The sequence below is a fragment of the Berghia stephanieae genome, chromosome 5, assembly GCF_034508935.2.
Source record: "Berghia stephanieae isolate SIO BIC M18660-M18661 chromosome 5, UCSD_Bste_1.3, whole genome shotgun sequence".
Classification (NCBI taxonomy): Eukaryota; Metazoa; Mollusca; class Gastropoda; order Nudibranchia; family Aeolidiidae; genus Berghia; species Berghia stephanieae.
Genome location: NC_088364.1, coordinates 992229 through 1015343, shown reverse-complemented (window position 1 = coordinate 1015343; position 23115 = coordinate 992229). Strand labels below are relative to the sequence as shown.

At 36.9% G+C, this 23115-nt stretch overlaps 2 protein-coding genes across 4 annotated transcripts in view; one reads left to right on the top strand and one right to left on the bottom strand.

Moving 5' to 3' along the window:
• Positions 1–8024, bottom strand: part of LOC144972209 (vacuolar protein sorting-associated protein 16 homolog) — a 49407-nt gene extending 41383 nt beyond the window's left edge. For 2 of the 3 annotated variants that reach the window (XR_013645309.1, XM_078913229.1), the window contains exons 1-6: positions 7936–8024; positions 7521–7609; positions 6868–6968; positions 3555–3683; positions 2827–2971; positions 903–1024 (exon numbers count right to left, since the gene is read on the bottom strand). Coding sequence is in view for 1 of the 3 variants with exons in the window: in XM_078913229.1 (XP_078769355.1) it covers positions 903–1024; positions 2827–2971; positions 3555–3683; positions 6868–6968; positions 7521–7609; positions 7936–7979 (630 nt within the window). In the remaining 2 variants the exon portion in view is untranslated. Of the gene's footprint in view, positions 1–902; positions 1025–2501; positions 2584–2826; positions 2972–3554; positions 3684–6867; positions 6969–7520; positions 7610–7935 lie in introns of those variants that run through there. The other variant, XM_078913230.1, reaches the window with a different exon arrangement.
• Positions 8025–8039: 15 nt separating this feature from the next.
• LOC144972210 (uncharacterized) lies at positions 8040–16905 on the top strand. The gene is made up of 6 exons (XM_078913231.1): positions 8040–8392; positions 11817–11918; positions 12416–12485; positions 13621–13753; positions 14945–15053; positions 16456–16905. The coding sequence occupies exons 1-6, from the start codon at positions 8207–8209 to the stop codon at positions 16573–16575; spliced, it is 720 nt and encodes a 239-aa protein (XP_078769357.1). The 5' UTR covers positions 8040–8206; the 3' UTR covers positions 16576–16905.
• The last annotated feature ends 6210 nt before the right edge of the window (positions 16906–23115 follow it).

The window sequence follows — 23115 nt, the reverse complement described above, 5'->3', positions numbered from 1 at the left end:
TGTTATTCCTACAGTTTCAATGTGAGTGAGTCCCTGACCACAAGCTGTGCCAGATATTGTCAAAGTGTTATTCCTACAGTTTCAATGTGAGTGAGTCCCTGACCACAAGCTGTGCCAGATATTGTCAAAGTGTTATTCCTACAGTTTCAATGTGAGTGAGTCCCTGACCACAAGCTGTGCCAGATATTGTCAAAGTGTTATTCCTACAGTTTCAATGTGAGTGAGTCCTGACCACAAGTGTGTGCCAGATATTGTCAAAGTGTTATTCCTACAGTTTCAATGTGAGTGAGTCCCTGACCACAAGCTGTGCCAGATATTGTCAAAGTGTTATTCCTACAGTTTCAATGTGAGTGAGTCCCTGACCACAAGCTGTGCCAGATATTGTCAAAGTGTTATTCCTACAGTTTCAATGTGAGTGAGCGCCAGATATTGTCAAAGTGTTATTCCTACAGTTTCAATGTGAGTGAGTCCCTGACCACAAGCTGTGCCAGATATTGTAAAAGTGTTATTCCTACAGTTTCAATGTGAGTGAGTCCCTGACCACAAGCCGTGCCAGATTATTCCTACGGTTTCAATACAAAGCCTTTCCAGGTTCGTGTTTTTATCATCCCAGGATTCAGGGACTCCCAATCGTTCTCCACTGTCCTAAAAAGGTACTTTACAGGTGAATTGAACTTTATGAGATGTAAATTTGGTTCTTAATAATACACTGGGGGAATAAATGAAACATTGTGAACCACATTCAGGATGTGAAATCCATGAAAACACTTCTATAAATGGGGATATAAATTTCTTTATATTGATAAAACAAAAGAAATAAAACATAAATTTTAAGCTTCCCCTTTGACAAGAGGGAGAATGTAGAACTTATAAATCCACCAAACCAACATTGAATACTGTACCTGTTGCTGATATTGTCCTCCCTGGTCAATGAGAAAGAGTTCCTCCCCTTTGGTGGCTACCAGAGCCCTTGCCTGTCGATCGGTGACAATGATGGCCCAACTACTAGGAGCTTCATTCAAACCTGGTGGGAGGGAAAAACCATATGTTATTCCAAACTTGTTTACTGAGTGGAATCAATCTATGTCGGCCTCCTTTCACAACCACTGGATTTCTTTTAATCTCTCCCATTTCTTATGAAAAGTTACAATTGAAGAGCTGAGTTCTAAAAGTTAGTTTGAGAAAATGGAGGATAAAGTTTGGATTTGGCTAAAGAGAGCATCTGAATCTGAATGTTACTCGAAGTCGACTCAATTCTGAGTATTTGTATTCGAGGACGGAGAGAGTTGTTGAGTGTGACAGCCATTGTTGGTATCTAGGCTGAAGAAATTTGATAATCTTCGTTTGAATGTGTCTAAATTGGTTGTGTTCACACATGATTCGGGAAGAGCGTTCCAGTCTTTGATAGTGCGGGGTGCAAATGAATATTTAAAGATGTTTGAGTTTGTAGATTGGTGTTTTAGTGTTTTTGAGTGGTTTTTCATTGAATGTGTGAATTTCGTTGTAAGTCTAGTTGTTCTGGTAAGATGGCCATCATTTTGTTTGTAATTTTGAAAATGAGAGTTAAGCGTTGTTCTTTCCGTCTGTCTTGTAATGGAGTACATCTGAGCTGTGTGATCATTTCTGTTACGCTACTACGAGGGCTGTAGTTATTTAAGACAAATCTTGCAGCGCGGCTCAGGACAGCTTTTATTGCTTTTATATCCTATAGTAGGTGTGGGTCCCAAACTGAACAGGAATAGTCTAAGATTGATTTTACAAGTGTTATGTAGGCAGTTTCTTTTAGGTTTGTATGGCAATACAAATATTAACTGTCATATTGAGAGAATAGACTTTAAATTATATTTATCATAATATATTTGGTGAGTGAAAACAGGGCTTTAACTTTGCCACGGATTGACTGAAAAAGCATAAAAATCTGACGTGAGAGGACTCTGACTGCTGGATGTTTCACAAACTGTTGCCTATATGTTATGTGTAATCTGTTGATTGTGTATGTCATGGTTTAGAATGGAGCCAGTAAAAGATGAAACCAAATCTTTATCAAACCTGACACAGGAAACCAACAAAAAATCTGTATACACATTTGAGGAAAAATCTTATTTTCTAGAAAATGCAATCTGTGTCATTATCATCCACGAATGTGACATTTCCACACTTACTTCTATACTTAAAAGTCGATGGAGTGGAATTATGTTTGTTATCATAGCCATCTCTTATAAAAAAATATACATTTTTCAACCATTTTCCATCCAAATTTGGCCTCTAAAAAATCTGTAGTGAAATATCGGTATAAGTATTAGGTCTGCTCTAGGTCTTCTATGACAATGGTCAATGTAAAATAACTATAGAGCCGTGTAGAATGACAGTGGTTAATATAATATATATATATATATATATATTATATTAACCACTGTCATTCTTCACGGCTCTATAGTTATTTTACATTGACCATTGAGAAAATGAACAGTTACAATCTTACAAATTGGATCTGTACTTACCAGGGACTTCAGCTAGTCGGACAATTCGAATGCTGTCCACGTTGCTGACAGATAGACTCTTACAAATTGGATCTGTACTTACCAGGGACTTCAGCTAGTCGGACAATTCGAATGCTGTCCACGTTGCTGACAGATAGACTCTTACAATTGGATCTGTACTTACCAGGGACTTCAGCTAGTCGGACAATTCGAATGCTGTCCACGTTGCTGACAGATAGACTCTTACAATTGGATCTGTACTTACCAGGGACTTCAGCTAGTCGGACAATTCGAATGCTGTCCACGTTGCTGACAGATAGACTCTTACAATTGGATCTGTACTTACCAGGGACTTCAGCTAGTCGGACAATTCGAATGCTGTCCACGTTGCTGACCAGGAAAATCCTTAGAGAGGTTGTCATAACAGCAATGCCTGTCCCTTGGAAACTGGAGAAGATCTTGGCACTCAGGATTTTCACATCTTTGGCTTCCTGTTCAGAATGAGAGGAAAAGTCTTGGCTATATTTGACTGTCAGGAGCAAGATTGTGGTTTGTCTGACTTGAAGGTATCTGATTTTGTTTGTTGATTTGTGACTGAGTTTATGTTGGGAACAGCCAACTATCATCCTTTGGATAAGACTGGTATATTCCAAAGCATTTCCTATGAAAACTGACAAGGATCCATTTATACAATCAACGAGGGTGTTGGCAAATAAAGACTTAAAATAAAGCTGTATATATTAAATTATGGACTGTCAGTACAACAACCAAAAAGGAATAAATAGCTTCATAAAAGAACACAATACATAGACAGGCATGGCTTGGGATCAAAACCCATCTTCAGGCATTGGCAAAATGATTGTTCAAGTTTTTCACTGAATCGGCCACAGGTGTGGTTGAGGTTTTTCATGGCCCCTTTTTGTCATCTAGCAGTAAGAAGAATAGCTGGCTCTGTGAGATCTAGTGTAAAATGCTTTATCATAGACTATTGTCCTAAAAAAAAACTTTGACCTGTTACATGTTTTCTTTTTATTTGTCAAATGGATTGATTTAAGGTCGACGAGAGTGATTTACCTGCCCCATGCTGAACGTCCTTTTGAATACCAGAAACATGTCATAGACCAAAACAACCCCATCATCCTGGATACACAACAAGTCCTCTGTGTTAGACCAGCCCATGGTGATCACGTTGCCACTGTTCCACTGGGGATTATCATTCAAAGTTTATTTTTAGGCAATTGCCAATATAACTCATACAAGAATATAATATTTCCAATAACCAAATCAAGTAAGTAAAATCAATAATGAAGTAAAACAAACAATAATAATAATAATAATAATAATAATAATAATAATAATAATAATAATAATAATAATAATAATAATAATGATGATGATGATGATGATGATGATAATAATACTACTACTACTACTACTACTACTACTACTACTACTACTACTACTACTACTACTACTACTACTACTACTACTAACTAATAATAATATAATAATAATAATAATAATAATAATAATGATAATGATAATAATAATAATACTACTACTACTACTACTACTACTACTACTACTACTACTACTACTACTACTACTACTACTAATAATAATAATAATAATAATAATAATAATAATAATAATAATAATAATAATAATAATAATAATATCATATGTGTGTCAAGCATGGACATCATGACACAAATCATCCATAGACAATGTGAGATATAAATAGTAACATCCTTAACCCAAATCAATCATAGACAATGTGAGATATAAATAGTAACATCCTTAACCCAAATCAATCATAGACAATGTGAGATATAAATAGTAACATCCTTAACCCAAATCAATCATAGACAATGTGAGATATAAATAGTAACATCCTTAACCCAAATCAATCATAGACAATGTGAGATATAAATAGTAACATCCTTAACCCAAATCAATCATAGACAATGTGAGATATAAATAGTAACATCCTTAACCCAAATCAATCATAGACAATGTGAGATATAAATAGTAACATCCTTAACCCAAATCAATCATAGACAATGTGAGATATAAATAGTAACATCCTTAACCCAAATCAATCATAGACAATGTGAGATATAAATAGTAACATCCTTAACCCAAATCAATCATAGACAATGTGAGATATAAATAGTAACATCCTTAACCCAAATCAATCATAGACAATGTGAGATATAAATAGTAACATCCTTAACCCAAATCAATCATAGACAATGTGAGATATAAATAGTAACTCCTTACCCAAATCAATCATAGACAATGTGAGATATAAATAGTAACATCTTAACCCAAATCAATCATAGACAATGTGAGATATAAATAGTAACATCCTTAACCCAAATCAATCATAGACAATGTGAGATATAAATAGTAACATCCTTAACCCAAATCAATCATAGACAATGTGAGATATAAATAGTAACATCCTTAACCCAAATCAATCATAGACAATGTGAGATATAAATAGTAACATCCTTAACCCAAATCATCATAGACAATGTGAGATATAAATAGTAACATCCTTAACCCAAATCAATCATAGACAATGTGAGATATAAATAGTAACATCCTTAACCCAAATCAATCATAGACAATGTGAGATATAAATAGTAACATCCTTAACCCAAATCAATCATAGACAATGTGAGATATAAATAGTAACATCCTTAACCCAAATCAATCATAGACAATGTGAGATATAAATAGTAACATCCTTAACCCAAATCAATCATAGACAATGTGAGATATAAATAGTAACATCCTTAACCCAAATCAATCATAGACAATGTGAGATATAAATAGTAACATCCTTAACCCAAATCAATCATAGACAATGTGAGATATAAATAGTAACATCCTTAACCCAAATCAATCATAGACAATGTGAGATATAAATAGTAACATCCTTAACCCAAATCAATCATAGACAATGTGAGATATAAATAGTAACATCCTTAACCCAAATCAATCATAGACAATGTGAGATATAAATAGTAACATCCTTAACCCAAATCAATCATAGACAATGTGAGATATAAATAGTAACATCCTTAACCCAAATCAATCATAGACAATGTGAGATATAAATAGTAACATCCTTAACCCAAATCAATCATAGACAATGTGAGATATAAATAGTAACATCCTTAACCCAAATCAATCATAGACAATGTGAGATATAAATAGTAACATCCTTAACCCAAATCAATCATAGACAATGTGAGATATAAATAGTAACATCCTTAACCCAAATCAATCATAGACAATGTGAGATATAAATAGTAACATCCTTAACCCAAATCAATCATAGACAATGTGAGATATAAATAGTAACATCCTTAACCCAAATCAATCATAGACAATGTGAGATATAAATAGTAACATCCTTAACCCAAATCAATCATAGACAATGTGAGATATAAATAGTAACATCCTTAACCCAAATCAATCATAGACAATGTGAGATATAAATAGTAACATCCTTAACCCAAATCAATCATAGACAATGTGAGATGCCAAATAGATAATACTATATCTCATAATACACGCAAACCATCTTCATGTCAATTGCAAGGACCAAGCACAATTTGGTGATCATTGGTCCAGAGGTTTCGAAACCTTGGTGTCACATGACCAATATGTAATAAGATACAAAACAAGTTGCCTTCCTTATATACAATAATATACCTGTAAAAAATGCAGGCTGCTTGTGTATGAAATTCTTTGTTTTCCTTTTTACACTTTTCCATCTTCTTCATCTATTCCATTCCATAGATTACTTTACAATTTGAGAGGTTGATACCCAAGGGTTTACGGCACTTGCAACACATTTAGGTCATATTAGCGCCAGTAAAAAGGAAGAAAATGGGATAGTTAAAGATTCAAGTTTCACAAGTTGATAGCAAACGGGAATAAAAAAGAGAAAGGGGATGGGTTGAAATAGGGAACAGATGTAGATTCCAAGAGCACACTGACAGTGTACTGAGTTTGAGATCACCTAAAGTCTCATCCAGACAAAAATAGGGGTCTCCACGGAACACACTCAAATGTTTACAAACCAATATATATTTATAACAAAATACAATATGGAACCGTACAAACCAGAGAGATGATTTACAAGACAAAAATATCCTCTCCCAAAATTCTAACTGTACATTTGACTGTTTCCCTCTCAGCCAGGGTCTCCGGCCAGGGCCAGAACAAAACCAAGTAATCTCATTCCAAGACAAAGACAGATAGTATGTTGGAAAACAGATATAAGGGGATAGAAGACACAGCAAGTGCCTATCTGCCCATTATGGGAGGTCAGGAAGAAGTAAAATCTAATATAGCTGTGTGTACTTACCCGTAGCTGTGCCTGGAGTTTCCCTGCAGCAGTGTAGACAGAGACCACAGGTTTGATAGTGGTGGCTACACGGGCTGCCTTACTCTCATCCTTCATCAAGGCTTAAATAGGCAAACAATAGATCATTCAATAATGATGCCTTACTCTCACCCTTCATCAAGGCTTAAATAGGCAAACAATAGATCATTCAATAATGCTGCCTTACTCTCATCCTTCATCAAGGCTTAAATAGGCAAACAATAGATCCTTCAACAATGCTGCCTTACTCTCATCCTTTATCAAGGCTTAAATAGGCAAACAATAAATCATTCAATAATGCTGCCTTACTCTCATCCTTCATCAAGGCTTAAATAGGCAAACAATAGATCATTCAATAATGCTGCCTTACTCTCATCCTTCAAGAGGCTTAAATAAGCAAACAATAGATTCTGGTGTCTGTATATGGAAGTTCTTCCAATATCTATGTAATTATATATAACCTATGACATTTGTTGTGTCTGATCACAGGTCTTCCCTGAGTGCCCCCTATCTATGGAAGTATGACCATTTATGGTTTTAAAAAAAACAACAAAACAACAAAACAATAATAATACTAAAAATATTATGGTAAAATAGTAAAAAATAACATTTTAAATAAAACGTTCCAGCCATACCTATGGGACCACCATACGCTGACACAGCCACAGTATGCTTGGACAGGTCTATCAAACCAATCCAATCCATGGAGTACAGTTCTGTCTTTCTGGAAAATGAAAGAGAAAAGAAAAGGATCATCAAAATCAAAATGGCACGTTTATAATTTAGTTACATTTTGGTTGCTAGAATTGTTTGTGTAAACAGAGCAAACACAATATTTCTCCAGTCTCAAACACAAGACAAATATAAAAATAAAAGAGGGCGTATCCCTTAGTAGATGACGGTCATGGACTCCGACAGATGACCCTTCTCTTTGTTGAAAATAAATCACTTAAAAACAAACTGGACCAGACTTATTTAAACATGAAATCTCCAAAGAAAGATATTAGGGACAAATTTACATTGAATAAGTGACCATTGCCATTCTCTTACCTGTAGTAGGCATCTCCGAAGGGATTCCAGTCGGCCGTCGCCATTTCGACATCAATCAAACAACAAATTTGCAGTGATTTCCCTTTGATTCGACGCTCTTGAATGTTGAAAATTACTAAACACCGGGAGAGAAAACAAACTTTGAAAGATGTAAACAATGAACAAATGAAACTTGGAAGCTTGATCCGTCTACTAGAGCTTTTTGTGCTTCCAACCATAAACATTATGTGTTAGTGTTGCAAATTAAAGTGCTCGTATAAAAGAGGATCAGATGGCTTTTCCCAGAGCTAAATCAAAAGCAGCCATGTCGAGTTCTGGAGCTGGAGACACCACGACGATGATATCAACGACAGCTGGTCGTGTCACCTCCAGAAATCCTTGGGACCAGGAAAATTCATTTATCAAAAATAGTAGAGATGCTCTCATCCTTGCCGAGCACATGAACATCAAGACTTTGGTAAACTCTCTCTCTCTCATCTGATACTCTACTTCTCTACGTTCGAATTGTTAAAAACAATTTAATTATCATTATCTTTCCTATTTTATATTTTCTCCGAACATGATGCGCTTTCGATTTACTTTTCATACAGAGCTTTTACTCTTCCCCACCCAGTTACAGGGTACTGCGAATAGTGATTTCACTTTCACGGCGTAATCATTATTCCCAGTAGTAGAAGTAGAAGTAGAAGCGCTCTCCCGTCTCTGAAAATAAGATTTTGTCGCCTCGCCTCACTAAACACAACACTATTTTCTGTTCTGTCAAATGGCGTGAAGTCGAATGAGTGTGTTAGTTGAGAAGAAAAGAAAAGATGATTGAAACATTTTGTGTGACTGAGAATTGAGATTTTGAATGTTTCCACTTTTCCTTCAAGTCTGAAACTTGACAAGATAATGTTTTGTTTTGTTTTGTTACCCCAATCCAATCCATGAAAATGTCCCTGTCCCCACCTCTCTAACTTGAAATCCATCAGCTTGTCTGTCAGATTACGTTAATGAGATTCACTCCGCACCGTTTATTGTATTATTTACAGTTAGTTAAATATATTTTATAAAGTTCCAGGCATCTCTCTCTCTCTCTCTTTCATAAAGCAACCTCCACATCATTATCAAAACTAGAGCAACCACCACCAACTTTACAGCATCACCCTCCTCCTCGTCATCATCGCTACAACTGCCACTACTACAACCACAACCATCACATCATCAAGCAGGTCCTAGAAAACCACTCTAAAGCAATGGAGCCAGACAAGATCCAACCTAAATTACTGAGAGAGGCACGTAATGAACTTTGGACTTTCCAAGCCCTTGGCATTACTCGTTAATAAGTCACTTGTTGAACAGACACTCCCAATTGAATGGAAAAATGCTCAAGTATGTCCTATTTACAAAAAAGGTAAAAAATCTGACCCATCTAATTACAGACCAGTAAGCTTGACCTCAGTAATCTGCAAGCAAATGGAATCTTGTCTTAGAGAAGCCATAATGAACTTTATGAACCCCTTTTACTTTTTGTCACATAACCAGCATGGGTTTCTTAGTGGACGCTCTTGCACTACCCAGCTCCTTGATTGTATTGGAGATGGGACTCAAATGCTTGACTATGCTATGCTGGTTGATGCCATCTACCTAGATTTTGCAAAATGTTTTGATTCTGTCCCTCACCAACGCCTACTTTATAAGCTTGAACAATATGGAATTAGTGGCAGTGTGTTGGGATGGTTGCAAGATTTTCTGCTAAACCGAAAACAGCAAGTAGTGATCAATGGTGAAGCATCAGGATGGAAACCAGTTCTATCTGGGATCCCCCAGGGTAGTGTCTTGGGCCCAGTTTTATTTATATGGTATGTAAACGATATGCCTGAAGCAGTAAACTCCTTCATAAAAATGTTTGCAGACAACGCCAAAGTCTTTTCATCTGTAAATAATGTCAAAGAAGCTGGCCGACTGCAAGATGACCTAGACACACTTCAGTTGTGGTCTAAAAAATGGCAACTCCGTTTCAATGCAAACAAATGCAAGGTTATGCACCTAGGACTGTTAACAAAGCAAATAGAATCCTGGGACTTGTCAGAAGATCTTTCGATTATATAGACAAACCCATATTAACCACTCTTTTTAAAAGTCTAATACGATCACACTTGGAATATGGAAACTGTGTATGGTCCCCCATAAATAAAATCAGATGCTTTACTTATTGAAAATGTCCAACGTCGAGCCACCAAACTTGTTCCCGAAATTTCAAACCTCAGCTACGAAGATAGACTCAGAGCATTAGACCTCCCTAGCCTCATGTACAGAAGACTCAGAGATCTAATTTAAACATATAAATTGACCAACAGTCTCTACAAAGTAAATGTAGAAGATTACCTCACATTTAACAAGGACAAAAGAACAAGAGGCCACTGTTATAAACTTGCCAAACAAAATTGCCATTTAAACATCTGAAAAAATTTCTTTAGTCAGAGAATTGTTGAGAAATGGAATAGCCTGCCTGAAAAAATAGTTATAAGTATAAGTTACAGCGCCAAGCATAAACAGCTTTAAAAGCCAAATTGACAGTTTCCTGCAGGATCTAAAATACAGCACGGATTTCCCATTGAAATTGAAGCCAGCCTTTCGACCTCCACAAGTTGGTGGAGACCGATCCAAAGACCATTAACAGGCCACCGTCCCTCTACGATGAACTCATAGGAACCATCACCACCATGACATCATCATCATTATCCTTATAGTCACCATCACTACCTACCATTACTACATCATCACCACCACCACTACAACAATCACAACCACCACATCAACACCACCATCAGTGCACAACAACAGACACATTGTCATCGTCAACGAAACGCAAAATAACGATAGTAATATTTTAAAAAAATAAATATTTAAAAAATAGACAAAAAAAAAAAAAAAAAAAAATTAATTAAAAAAAAAAAAAGTAAATAACGTAGTTTATTGACATTTTATGCCCAATCCTCTATACAATAAAGCTCTAGGCTCGTAGGCTACTACTGCAACCGAAATGAATGATGTGTATTATTTGCAGTACTACTGCAAATAACGAATACGAACACTATCTACTATTCGCAGTACTTCTGCAAATAGAAGTGGCCTAAAAATAATTGTCATGACATGACTCATGCCACTTAGTTATCTCAGTCACGTGTATTTCAACAATGTATTGTGATTTGAACTTTTTCTGTTTGTTTTTTTTTTTGGTGTGGATCCCAAACTAAGCAGTCATTTTCCAGCATTGATTTAAACTAGGGATTATAACATTTTACTTTTATTGATTTTATGACAGCTTGATGTATTTCATTTTGCATGAATTTATCCTAATTTCAGTAGCATTAAATTCAAATGGACAGCAACTGGTGTTCGCCACCCAATGCCAAAATACTTTCCATCGGATCTAAAAGATCCAGCTATCCAATCATAGTTGAGTCCACAGAGGGGTCATATAAATAAAAAATCCCTGACACAACTCAGGTAATGAAAACGTCGTGTGTTAGTCTAGGGTTGTTGCAAGATCCAGCTATCCAATCATAGTTGAGTCCACAGAGGGGTCATCCCTGACACAACTCCGGTAATGAAAACGTCGTGTGTTAGTCTAGGGTTGTTGCAAGATCCAGCTATCCAATCATAGTTGAGTCCACAGAGGGGTCATCCCTGACACAACTCAGGTAATGAAAACGTCGTGTGTTAGTCTAGGGTTGTTGCAAGATCCAGCTATCCAATCATAGTTGAGTCCACAGAGGGGTCATCCCTGACACAACTCCGGTAATGAAAACGTCGTGTGTTAGTCTAGGGTTGTTGCACAGAATGACCTTCTGCAATGCTGTGGATTTGACATTTCTCTCTGTCTGATGGGATTTCAGAAAAATGAGACGGAATGCGCCCAAGCCCTGGCTGATCTTCCTTCCTCTAAACTTATCACCATTCAAAGGGAGATCACTGACAAGAAAAAGACTGTCGTCAAAGTAAGTTTTAGTCTTATTGACCTTTTCAACACATTTTAATGAGGGAACATTTTAAATTGTATAAAGGTAAAAGTTAAGGCATTTTTTTTTCAGTGTTAATGTTCATTTGCCAATATTTTTTTTTGGAAATACAATGCATTATTATTATTATTATTATTATTATTGTTATTATTATTATTAGTTATTATTATATTTTATTATTGTCATTATTATTATTTTAATTATTAGTTATTTTATTATTATTATTATTGTTATTTTATTATTATTATTGTTAATTTATTATTATTATTGTAATTATTATTATTATTGTAATTATTTTTAATATTATTATTATTGTTATTATTATTATTATTATTATCATTATTATTCGTATTATTTACCTTTCCTATTCCTATATTTTGGGATTCATGATACATCAAAATAATGATATAGCTGGTTGCCAAATCTGGTTGCTATCTGTCTCCACTTATGATTTGAATTACCCTTGTCTTTTTCAGCTACAACAAGACATTTCCACCCACCACCTCCATAGCCAATCTGGTGACATCCTCAGCCTGGAGACAATTGGTGAGATGTAGCCAGCTATCAAAATCTCTTTGTAACAAAAAAATTATTTTTTTTATTATTTTCTGGCAGCTGCCAAGTGGTATGATAATAATGCTAATTTTAATGAACTTTGACCTTGACCATTGGCCATGTCACACATTGGTGGCCAATGAGGACCATGTCTCGCATTGGTGGCCAATGAGAGCCATGTCACAGACTGGTGGCCAATGAGGGCCATGTCACACATTGGTGGCCAATGAGGGCCATGTCTCGCATTGGTTGCCAATGAGGGCCATGTCTCGCATTGGTGGCTTATGAGGGCCATGTGTTGCATTGGTTGCCAATGAGGGCCATGTCTCGCATTGGTGGCTTATGAGGGCCATGTGTTGCATTGGTGGCCAATGAGGGCCATGTGTCGCATTGGTGGCCAATGAGGGCCATGTGTCGCTTTGGTGGCCAATGAGTGCCATGTCACACATTGGTGGCCAATGATGTTTTTATGTTTTGTTTTTAAGGGTTTTACGGCGCTTGCAACACATTTAGGTCATATCGGCGCAAGTAAAAAGGAAGAAAATTGGAAAGTGAAAGGATTCTAGATGTACAATAAAAAGGACTTGAGGAAAAAGTAAGACAAAGGGAAATGATTCAAATGGGGAACAGATGTAGATTCCAAGAGCACTTTATCAGTGTACTTAGTTTGAGATTACCTAAAAGTCTCACCCAGACACCAGCACAAGATCCCATTAAGAGGAATACACTCATATGTTTACATTATACAGTACATAATAGAGAGATGATTTACAAGGAAAAAAATATCATCTCCCAAAACAATAACTATGGATCTGACTGTTTCCCTCCCAGCCAAGGACTCCGGTCAGGGCCAGAAAAAAAACCTAGTAATCTCATTCCAAGACAAAGACAGAAAGCAAATTGGAAAACAGATATGGGGGAATAGAGGACACAGTAAGTGCCACTCTGCCCTCTATGGGAGGTCAGGACCCCCAGCCAGGTGGCCAATGAAGGCCTTGTTTCATCTCTATTGCTGTTGTCTTTAAGATAATGATTAAGTCTGTGGTGAACATTCAGATAGACAACAGGAGAAATGTTTGAGAAAAATCCAGTTTCACTCTTAAAGAATTGTTTCATTCTCTCCCAGATAAACGCATCAACACGCTAAAGCAAATGTGTGATGACCTTGACACTGTTTTGAGGAACAAAGAAAAGTTATTGACCAGACTGCAAACACCTTTTGTTGGTGACTTCATCAAAATAGAGGCTGATTACCACAAGTATGTCATGTTTGTTTGTTTTTAAGGATTTTACGGGTCTTGCGACACATTTAGGTCATATCAGTGTCAGTAAAAAGGAAGAAAATGGATAAGTCAAAATATTCTAGAGTTACAATTAAAGCACCAAGTTAAAGTAAGATAAAGGAGAATTGGTTCCAATAGGAAATAGATGTAGATTCCAAGAGCACACCATCGATGTACTTAGTTTGAGAATACCGTGTAAAGCGCTTCAAGCACGTTTAGTGGATTTTGCACTATAGAAAAGCTCAAGTTTTAAAGGTCTCATCCAGACACAGCACAGGATCCAGACACCAGCACAGGATCCAGACACCAGCACAGGATCCAGACACCAGCACAGGATCGACCAGCACGATCCAGCACCAGCACAGGATCCAGACACCAGCACAGGATCCAGACACCAGCACAGGATCCAGACACCAGCACAGGATCCAGACACCAGCACAGGATCCAGACACCAGCACAGGATCCAGACACCAGCACAGGATCCAGACACAGCACAGGATCCCACTAAAAAATACAGTTAAACTTTTACAGGACATGTTCAAACAAAAAAAATATGTAGCATTTTAAAGAGAGAGAGAGAGAGATGATTTACAATTTTAAAAATATCATCCCCCAAAACTAATACCACACATTTGACTGTTTCCCTCTTAGCTAAAAACTCTGTCAAGGGCCAGGACAAAACCAAGAAATTCCATTCCTAGACAAAAACAGATAGCAACTCAGAAAACAGATGTAGGGGAATAGAAGATATAGAGGTCAACTGACCCCATGTTAGTCAGATGGATTCCTTACTCAATAAGACATGTTGAACAGATAGCAAGTTTATAAAACGAGGTAATGGTGGCAGTCTTTGTTTTTAAAAAAATTATTGACTTTTATATAGTGCAATGTCCATTTAATATTCTCAAAGCGCTTTACAAGGGGTCCCTGACCAACAGCAACACTTAACATGTAGGACGAGACATAGGCGAACAATAATTTTGGATAGAGACAACGCTGTTACTGACCAGGTACTCATTTTACACCTGAGTACGGTGAGAGAATGTGAATAAAGACCCTTTTCCAAGGACTCAACTATGCGCTGAGCGAGGCTCGAACCCAGAACCTTCCGATCCGAAAGCAAGTGTCATACCACAAGATCACATTGCCGTTTTTTTTTTGTTCCAGATATTTCCATTCCGTCCTCCTGGATTTGGTTCCCACTATGACTAATGTCAGCCCTTACTTAGATCACGTGACCTGGATTGGACATAAACATCTACACGCCAGTCTTACGGTAATTTGGAGTACCTATTGTCTGTGGGTATCAGTGTATTCGATGGGTTGTAGGTGTGTGTGTGTGTGTACACGATGGGTTGTAGGTGTGTTTGTGTGTGTACACGATGGGTTGTAGGTGTGTGTTTGTGTGTGTGTACACGATGGGTTGTAGGTGTGTGTGTGTGTGTGTACACGATGGGTTGTAGGTGTGTTTGTGTGTGTACACGATGGGTTGTAGGTGTGTGTTTGTGTGTGTGTACATGATGGATTGTAGGTGTGTGTGTGTGTACACGATGGGTTGTAGGTGTGTGTTTGTGTGTGTGTACATGATGGATTGTAGGTGTGTGTGTGTGTGTGTACACGATGGATTGTAGGTGTGTGTGTGTGTGTGTACACGATGGGTTGTAGGTGTGTGTGTGTGTGTGTTAAGGATGGGTTGTAGGTATGTGTGTGTGTGTACAGGATAGATTGTAGGTGTGTGTGTAGGATGGGTCGTAGGCATGTGTGTGTGAGTGTGTAGGATGGGTCATAGGCATGTGTGTGTAGGATGAGTCGTAGGCATGTGTGTGTGTGTGTAGAGGATGGGTTGTAGGTATGTGTGTGTGTGCATGTTTGTAAATGTATGGGATGGGGTGTAGGTGTGTTAGTGTGTATTTATGTTTGTAGGGTGTTCGTGACTGAATGACCAATTTGCTGTCCGCAGTTTGAGGTTCTTTCCAATGAGTTTTCTAGAATTAAAAAGAACCCATTGTCCTATTCCTGCAAAAGATCAGAGGAAGGTTGTAATGTTTTCTTCTGAAAAAGTGTGGAGTGGCCTCTTGTATGACTGATGAGGAGAGCTATAGGGTAAAGGGGAAGGGTCAGGGTCAGATGGAAAGAGAGGATTATATCATATCTCACGTGGATGCGACACTGAAAACGTTGGACAGAAAAACGCCTCCAACTTCTACAGAGAACTGTACATTCCAACAACACAGCAGTAACTCTACCACAGTATTTCACAAAACACCAATGTACATCCACACGAAATTATCATAGCAGTAAGTTCACAACCCCAACACACACAGAACCAACAAATATAAAAACAGTTTCTTCCCAAGAGCCATCAAGGAATGGAACACTCTCCCACCAGAAATCCTTGATATTTCCAACTACAAATTTGGTCAGCTATTAAACATTTCTCAATAACACAACAATGGAGAAAGTCACCACATAATTGTATAAAATCTGCAGTGATGGGCAATCTGCCTTTTGCAGATAAAGACGTTGACCTTGAACTTGAACTAGTGGCTAGTGTGACTGCTCTCTCTCAACCAGGGGAAGGTTGCCATGTCAGTTGGATTCCGAGTTTGTTTCTGACACAAGGATATTTTTATTCTTTGTGTTTTCATCAATGTTTCCTTCTCTAATGCCTTCCCCAGGAACCACTGGTGGTGGAAATCCAGAGTTTGATGGCATCCCTGCAGACCTCGTATCAAATGTTACATCAGATGAAGACGGGCATTGCAAACATCAGGCAGAAAGGTGGACAGTCGGATTGAGTCCTGGCCTTGGTGGTGGAAGAATGATGAATACAGGGATGGCAGTGGAGTCATAAATGACAGAAGGGGAGATGGGTGATTTTCCCTCTCTCTGTCCACACAAAAAATACACCAAACAAGTCCTGTATTTCTTCTACTGCTTTTCACAACAGTTTTCCATTTTGGTTTTTATCCATAGCACGGCCTTGATTTTTTACCACCATGGATGGATACAACTATCCGATCCATCAACGAATGCAACTCAATGGATACAAATCGATATGTATCATTTCCTGTCATTTGAAACCAACAACTTTCTGTTCAAATAAATAAAATTCTATATTGAATTAATCTTTGATCTTACTTTGTTATTTTCTCATTACCAAAGGCACATTGGAGTGCAATACGTGGAGGTCAGAGGAAAATGTTAGCGAAGGTGGGAGTGTTTGATTTTGGTCTGTCTTTGCCATCACCTATCATTCTCTGTAGAAATTGCCTCTTTCATGTTACTTTGAGACTTGGAAAGTCATACGAAGCCACTAGAAGCTGTAGACTGTAAAAAGTAATAAACAAAAATGAATCCAAATACCAATAATTGAATGTTTTGGGCTCAAAATCCTACTTCAGCAACCAAAAAAGAACATAAATACGTTACTAAAAAAACAGGTCGACGATGTGTTTGGTATTTTGTTCTTTTTGAAGCTGTTCCATTCAATTTTGTTTATGACTTGGAAAGAATAATTTGGTTTTGTGGTCTTCTCTCTCTCTCCCTTTAAATACAGTGAAACCCCTGGATGACGACCAGAAAATGGTTTTTGGTTTTGTGGTCTTCTCTCTCTCTCCCTTTAAATACAGTGAAACCCCTGGATGACGACCAGAAAATGGTTTGGTTTTGTGGTCTTCTCTCTCTCTCCCTTTAAATACAGTGAAACCCCTGGATGACGACCAGAAAATGATGTCGTTATCCAGGGATGTCGTTATTCTGGGCTTTTCAAGATGGTAGAAAAAGGGGGCGTGGTTTTTGTTTTTTTTGTTTGTTTGTTGCTTTAGGTCTCTTCCAACACAATTGAGGTTATATGAGAGACCGCTGAAACAAAAAAAAACAAGCAATCTAACAAAAATAGTACAAATGTAAATCAAAATCATAACCTAAAGATATCATAAGCTAAATTATAAATAACCAAGAACAAACAGGCAGAAGATTTACAGAAAAAAAAAATATCCCCTGTCAAAAATACAATCACAAACCAAAGAAGCAGGATAGGCTAGTAAAGAGAAGAAGAAACGACATCACTATCGGATCGTACACCCATGCGAACATCATAGGTATATGATTTCAGGGTGATGCTCCCATCCAACCACCCGCAAAGTACTTGGTTTGAGATCACCTATAAGTCTCATTCAGACACAAGCACAAGGTCCAATAAAGAAGAATACACTCAAATGCTTACATTATACATTCAAAATAACAAATATAGTAATACATAAGAGATGATTTACAAGTAAAAATATCATCTTCCAAAGCAATAACTATGCCTTTGACTGTCTCCCTCCCAGCCAAGGACTCTGGCCAGGACAAAACCAAGTAATCTCATTCTAAGACAAAGACAGAAAGCATGTTGGAAAAAAGATATAAGGGGGTAGAAGACGCAGTATGTACCTCCCTGCTCATTATGGGAGGTCAGGAACCCCCCCAGGTGTTTTGCTCAAACGCCATTTTCCCTCTGTAGTTTATCCAGGCCTGGGACCGACCGGCATAGAGCACAGCATTCAACAATACAACGGAGCAAGTCTTGATTTGTCAGTGGAATAATTGGTGATCGGTAATGGCACTGACATTGTCGAAAGCACCAGGGTTATAAGATGGCCAGAGGCCCTCCAGGCCAATTTCGACTTGAAATGTGGCCAAAGAGAACCTCACTTGGTTGTATGAAAGCTCAGTTTTGTTTTTTGTTTTTTTAAAGTCATCAATCAATAATTGTTTTTAAAAGAAGAGAAATCTGAAATTTCGTCAGTTTGAACATTTTTTTCCACAATTTCACAGACAAGACAAGACCACAATGTAATGTTACAACACAATAGTAAATCCTGGTAAATACATACACAATGGTATGGTACAATACAACAATGTAATTACATACAACACATGTAATTACAAACAACACAATGGTAATGGTACAATACAACACAATGGTAATGGTACAATACAACACAATGGTAATGGTACAATACAACACAATGGTAATGGTACAATACAACACAATGGTACAATACAACACAATGGTAATGGTACAATACAACACAATGGTAATGGTACAATACAACACAATGGTAATGGTACAATACAACACAATGGTAATTACAATACAACACAATGGTAATGGTACAATACAACACAATGGTACAATACAATACAACACAATGGTAATGGTACAATACAACACAAGTACAATACAACACAATGGTACAATACAATACAAAAATGGTACAATACAACACAATGGTAAATGTACAATACAACACAATGGTACATTACAACAACAAATGGATACAATGGTACAATACAACACAATGGTACAATACAACACAATGGTACAATACAACACAATGGTAATGGTACAATACAACACAATGGTAATGGTACAATACAACACACTGGTACAATACAACACACTGGTATAAAACAACACAATGGTACAATTACAACACAATGGTATAAAACAACACACTGGTACAATACAACACAATGGTACAATACAATACAACACAATGGTAATACAACACAATGGTACAATACAACACAATGGTACAATACAACAATGGTAAATACAACACAATCAATGAATGGTACAATACAACACAATGGTACAATTAACAATACAAACACAAATGGTACAATACAACACAATGGTACAATTACAATACAACACAATGGTATACAATACAACACAATACTGGTACAATGTACAATTACAATACAACACAATGGTACAATACAACACAATGGTAAATACAACACAATGTAATGGTACAATACAACACAATGGTATAAAACAACACAATGGTACAATTACAATACAATGGTACAATTACAATACAATGGTAAATACAACACAATGTAATGGTACAATACAACACACTGGTACAATACAACACACTGGTATAAAACAACACACTGGTACAATACAACACAATGGTATAAAACAACAAATGGTAATGGTACAATACAACACACTGGTACAATACAACACACTGGTACAATACAATACAATGGTATAATACAAACACAATGGTAATGGTACATACAACACAATGGTACATTACAATACAACACAATGGTAATGTACAATACAACACAATGGTAAATTACAATACAACACAATGGTACAATACAACACAATGGTACAATACAACACAATGGTAAATACAATACAACACAATGGTACAATACAATACACACAATGGTACAATACAACACAATGGTACAATAACATCACACAATGGTACAATACAACACAATGGTACAATACAACACATGGTACAATTACAATACAACACAATGGTACAATACAACACATGGTACAATACAACACATGGTAATGGTACAATACAACAATGGTACAATACACACAATGGTACAATACAACACAATGGTACAATTACAATACAATGGTATAATACAACACAATGGTAATGTACAATACAACACAATGGTACAATACAACACAATGGTACAATTACAATACAATGGTATAATACAACACAATAATGGATACAATGGTACAATACAACACAATGGTACAATTACAAACAATGGTATAATACAACACAATGGTAATATACAATACAACACATGGTATGGTACAATACACACAATGGTACAATTACAATACAATGGTATAAAACAACACAATGTATAATTACAATACAACACAATGGTAATTACAATACAACACATGGATTACAACAAATTACAATACAAACAATGGTATAAAACAACACAATGGTATATTAAAACACACAATGGCAATTAACAATCACAAAAATGTCACTAATTACATCAAACATGAAAACACACGCATAGGATGTATACGATAAAAACATGAACACATCACTCCATAAGGACTGTCACTATTTACATCAAACATGAACACATCACTCCATAAGGACTGTCACTATTTACATCAAACATGAACACATCACTCCATAAGGACTGTCACTATTTACATCAAACATGAACACATCACTCCATAAGGACTGTCACTATTTACATCAAACATGAACACATCACTCCATAAGGACTGTCACTATTTACATCAAACCATGAACACATCACTCCATAAGGACTGTCACTACATTTACATCAAACATGAACACATCACTCCATAAGGACTGTCACTATTTACATCAAACATGAACACATCACTCCATAAGGACTGTCACTATTTACATCAAACATGAACACATCACTCCATAAGGACTGTCACTATTTACATCAAACATGAACACATCACTCCATAAGGACTGTCACTATTTACATCAAACATGAACACATCACTCCATAAGGGACTGTCACTATTTACATCAAACATGAACACATCACTCCATAAGGACTGTCACTACCATTTACATCAAACATGAACACATCACTCCATAAGGACTGTCACTATTTACATCAAACATGAACACATCACTCCATTAGGACTGTCACTATTTACATCAAACATGAACACATCACTCCATAAGGACTGTCACTATTTACATCAAACATGAACAACGATCACATCCCATAAGGACTGTCACTATTTACATCAAACATGAACACATCACTCCATAAGGACTGTCACTATTTACATCAAACATGAACACATCACTCCATAAGGACTGTCACTATTTACATCAAACATGAACACATCACTTTACCCGAGACGTCCATTGTCTGTTTTGTTCCCATACCTATCCATTTTCACTCTTTCGTTAGTGGTGCCATTGATAGGACACCGTGTGTCTTGTGTCTGAGAGATGTTTTGTTTTGTTTTGTTTTTAAGGGTTTTACGGCGCTTGCAACACATTTAGGTTATATCAGCGCCAGTAAAAAGGAAGAAAATGGGATAGTAAAAAGTTCTAGTATTACAATTAAAGCACCCAAGAAAAAGTAAGACAAAGGGGAACTGGGAACAAATAGGGATCAGATGTAAATTCCAAGAGCATACCACCAATGTACTCAGTTTGAAATCACCTACAAGTCTCATCCAGACACAAGCACAAAATCCAACATAGAGGAACACACTCAAATACTTACATTATACATTCAAAATAATAATAATGATAATACATAACAGAGAGATGATTTACAAGGAAAAAAATATCATCTCCCAAAACAATAACTACGCATTTGACTGTTTCCCTCCCAGCTAGGACTCCGGCCAGCACCAGGACAAAACCAAGTAATCTCAATCCGAGACAAAGACAGAAAGCATGTTGGAAAACAGATATAAGGGGATAGAAGACAGTATGTACCTCCCTGCCCACTATGGGAGGTCAGGATCCCCACCCAGGTGTCTGAGAGAGATTGACGAGTAATCATACTAGTCAGTATGGATGGATAGCTCAGAGGCTAGTAAAACTACTTGCTCATCTCTCTCTCTCTGTCAAGCAGACGGCAAGCTATCAATTGAATCCCGACTTTGATTCAGGATCCCCACCCAGACCAAATTGTCAACAAAGGCTGGCATATCACCTCATGAGCCACAAAACATCGCCTACAAAATGTCTGGTTTAACACTGTAGGCCAAATGGGGGATTATTGGATTAAATTATCACTGGGTGTCTACAAAATGTCTGGTTTATCACTGTAGGCCAAATGGGGGATTATTGGATTAAATTATCATTGGGTGTCTACAAAATGTCTGGTTTATCACTGTAGGCCAAATGGGGGATTATTGGATTAAATTATCATTGGGTGTCTACAAAATGTCTGGTTTATCACTGTAGGCCCAAATGGGGGATTATTGGATTAAATTATCACTGGGTGTCTACAAAATGTCTGGTTTATCACTGTAGGCCAAATGGGGATTATTGGATTAAATTATCATTGGGTGTCTACAAAATGTCTGGTTTATCACTGTAGGCCAAATGGGGGATTATTGGATTAAATTATCATTGGGTGTCTACAAAATGTCTGGTTTAATCACTGTAGGCCATATGGGGGATTATTGGATTAAATTATCACTGGGTTTCTACAAAATGTCTGGTTTATCACTGTAGGCCAAATGGGGGATTATTGGATTAAATTATCATTGGTGTCTACAAAATGTCTGGTTTATCACTGTAGGCCAAATGGGGGATTATTGGATTAAATTATCATTGGGTGTCTACAAAATGTCTGGTTTATCACTGTAGGCCCAAATGGGGATTATTGGATTAAATTATCACTGGGTGTCTACAAAATGTCTGGTTTATCACTGTAGGCCAAATGGGGGATTATTGGATTAAATTATCATTGGGTGTCTACAAAATGTCTGGTTTATCACTGTAGGCCAAATGGGGGATTATTGGATT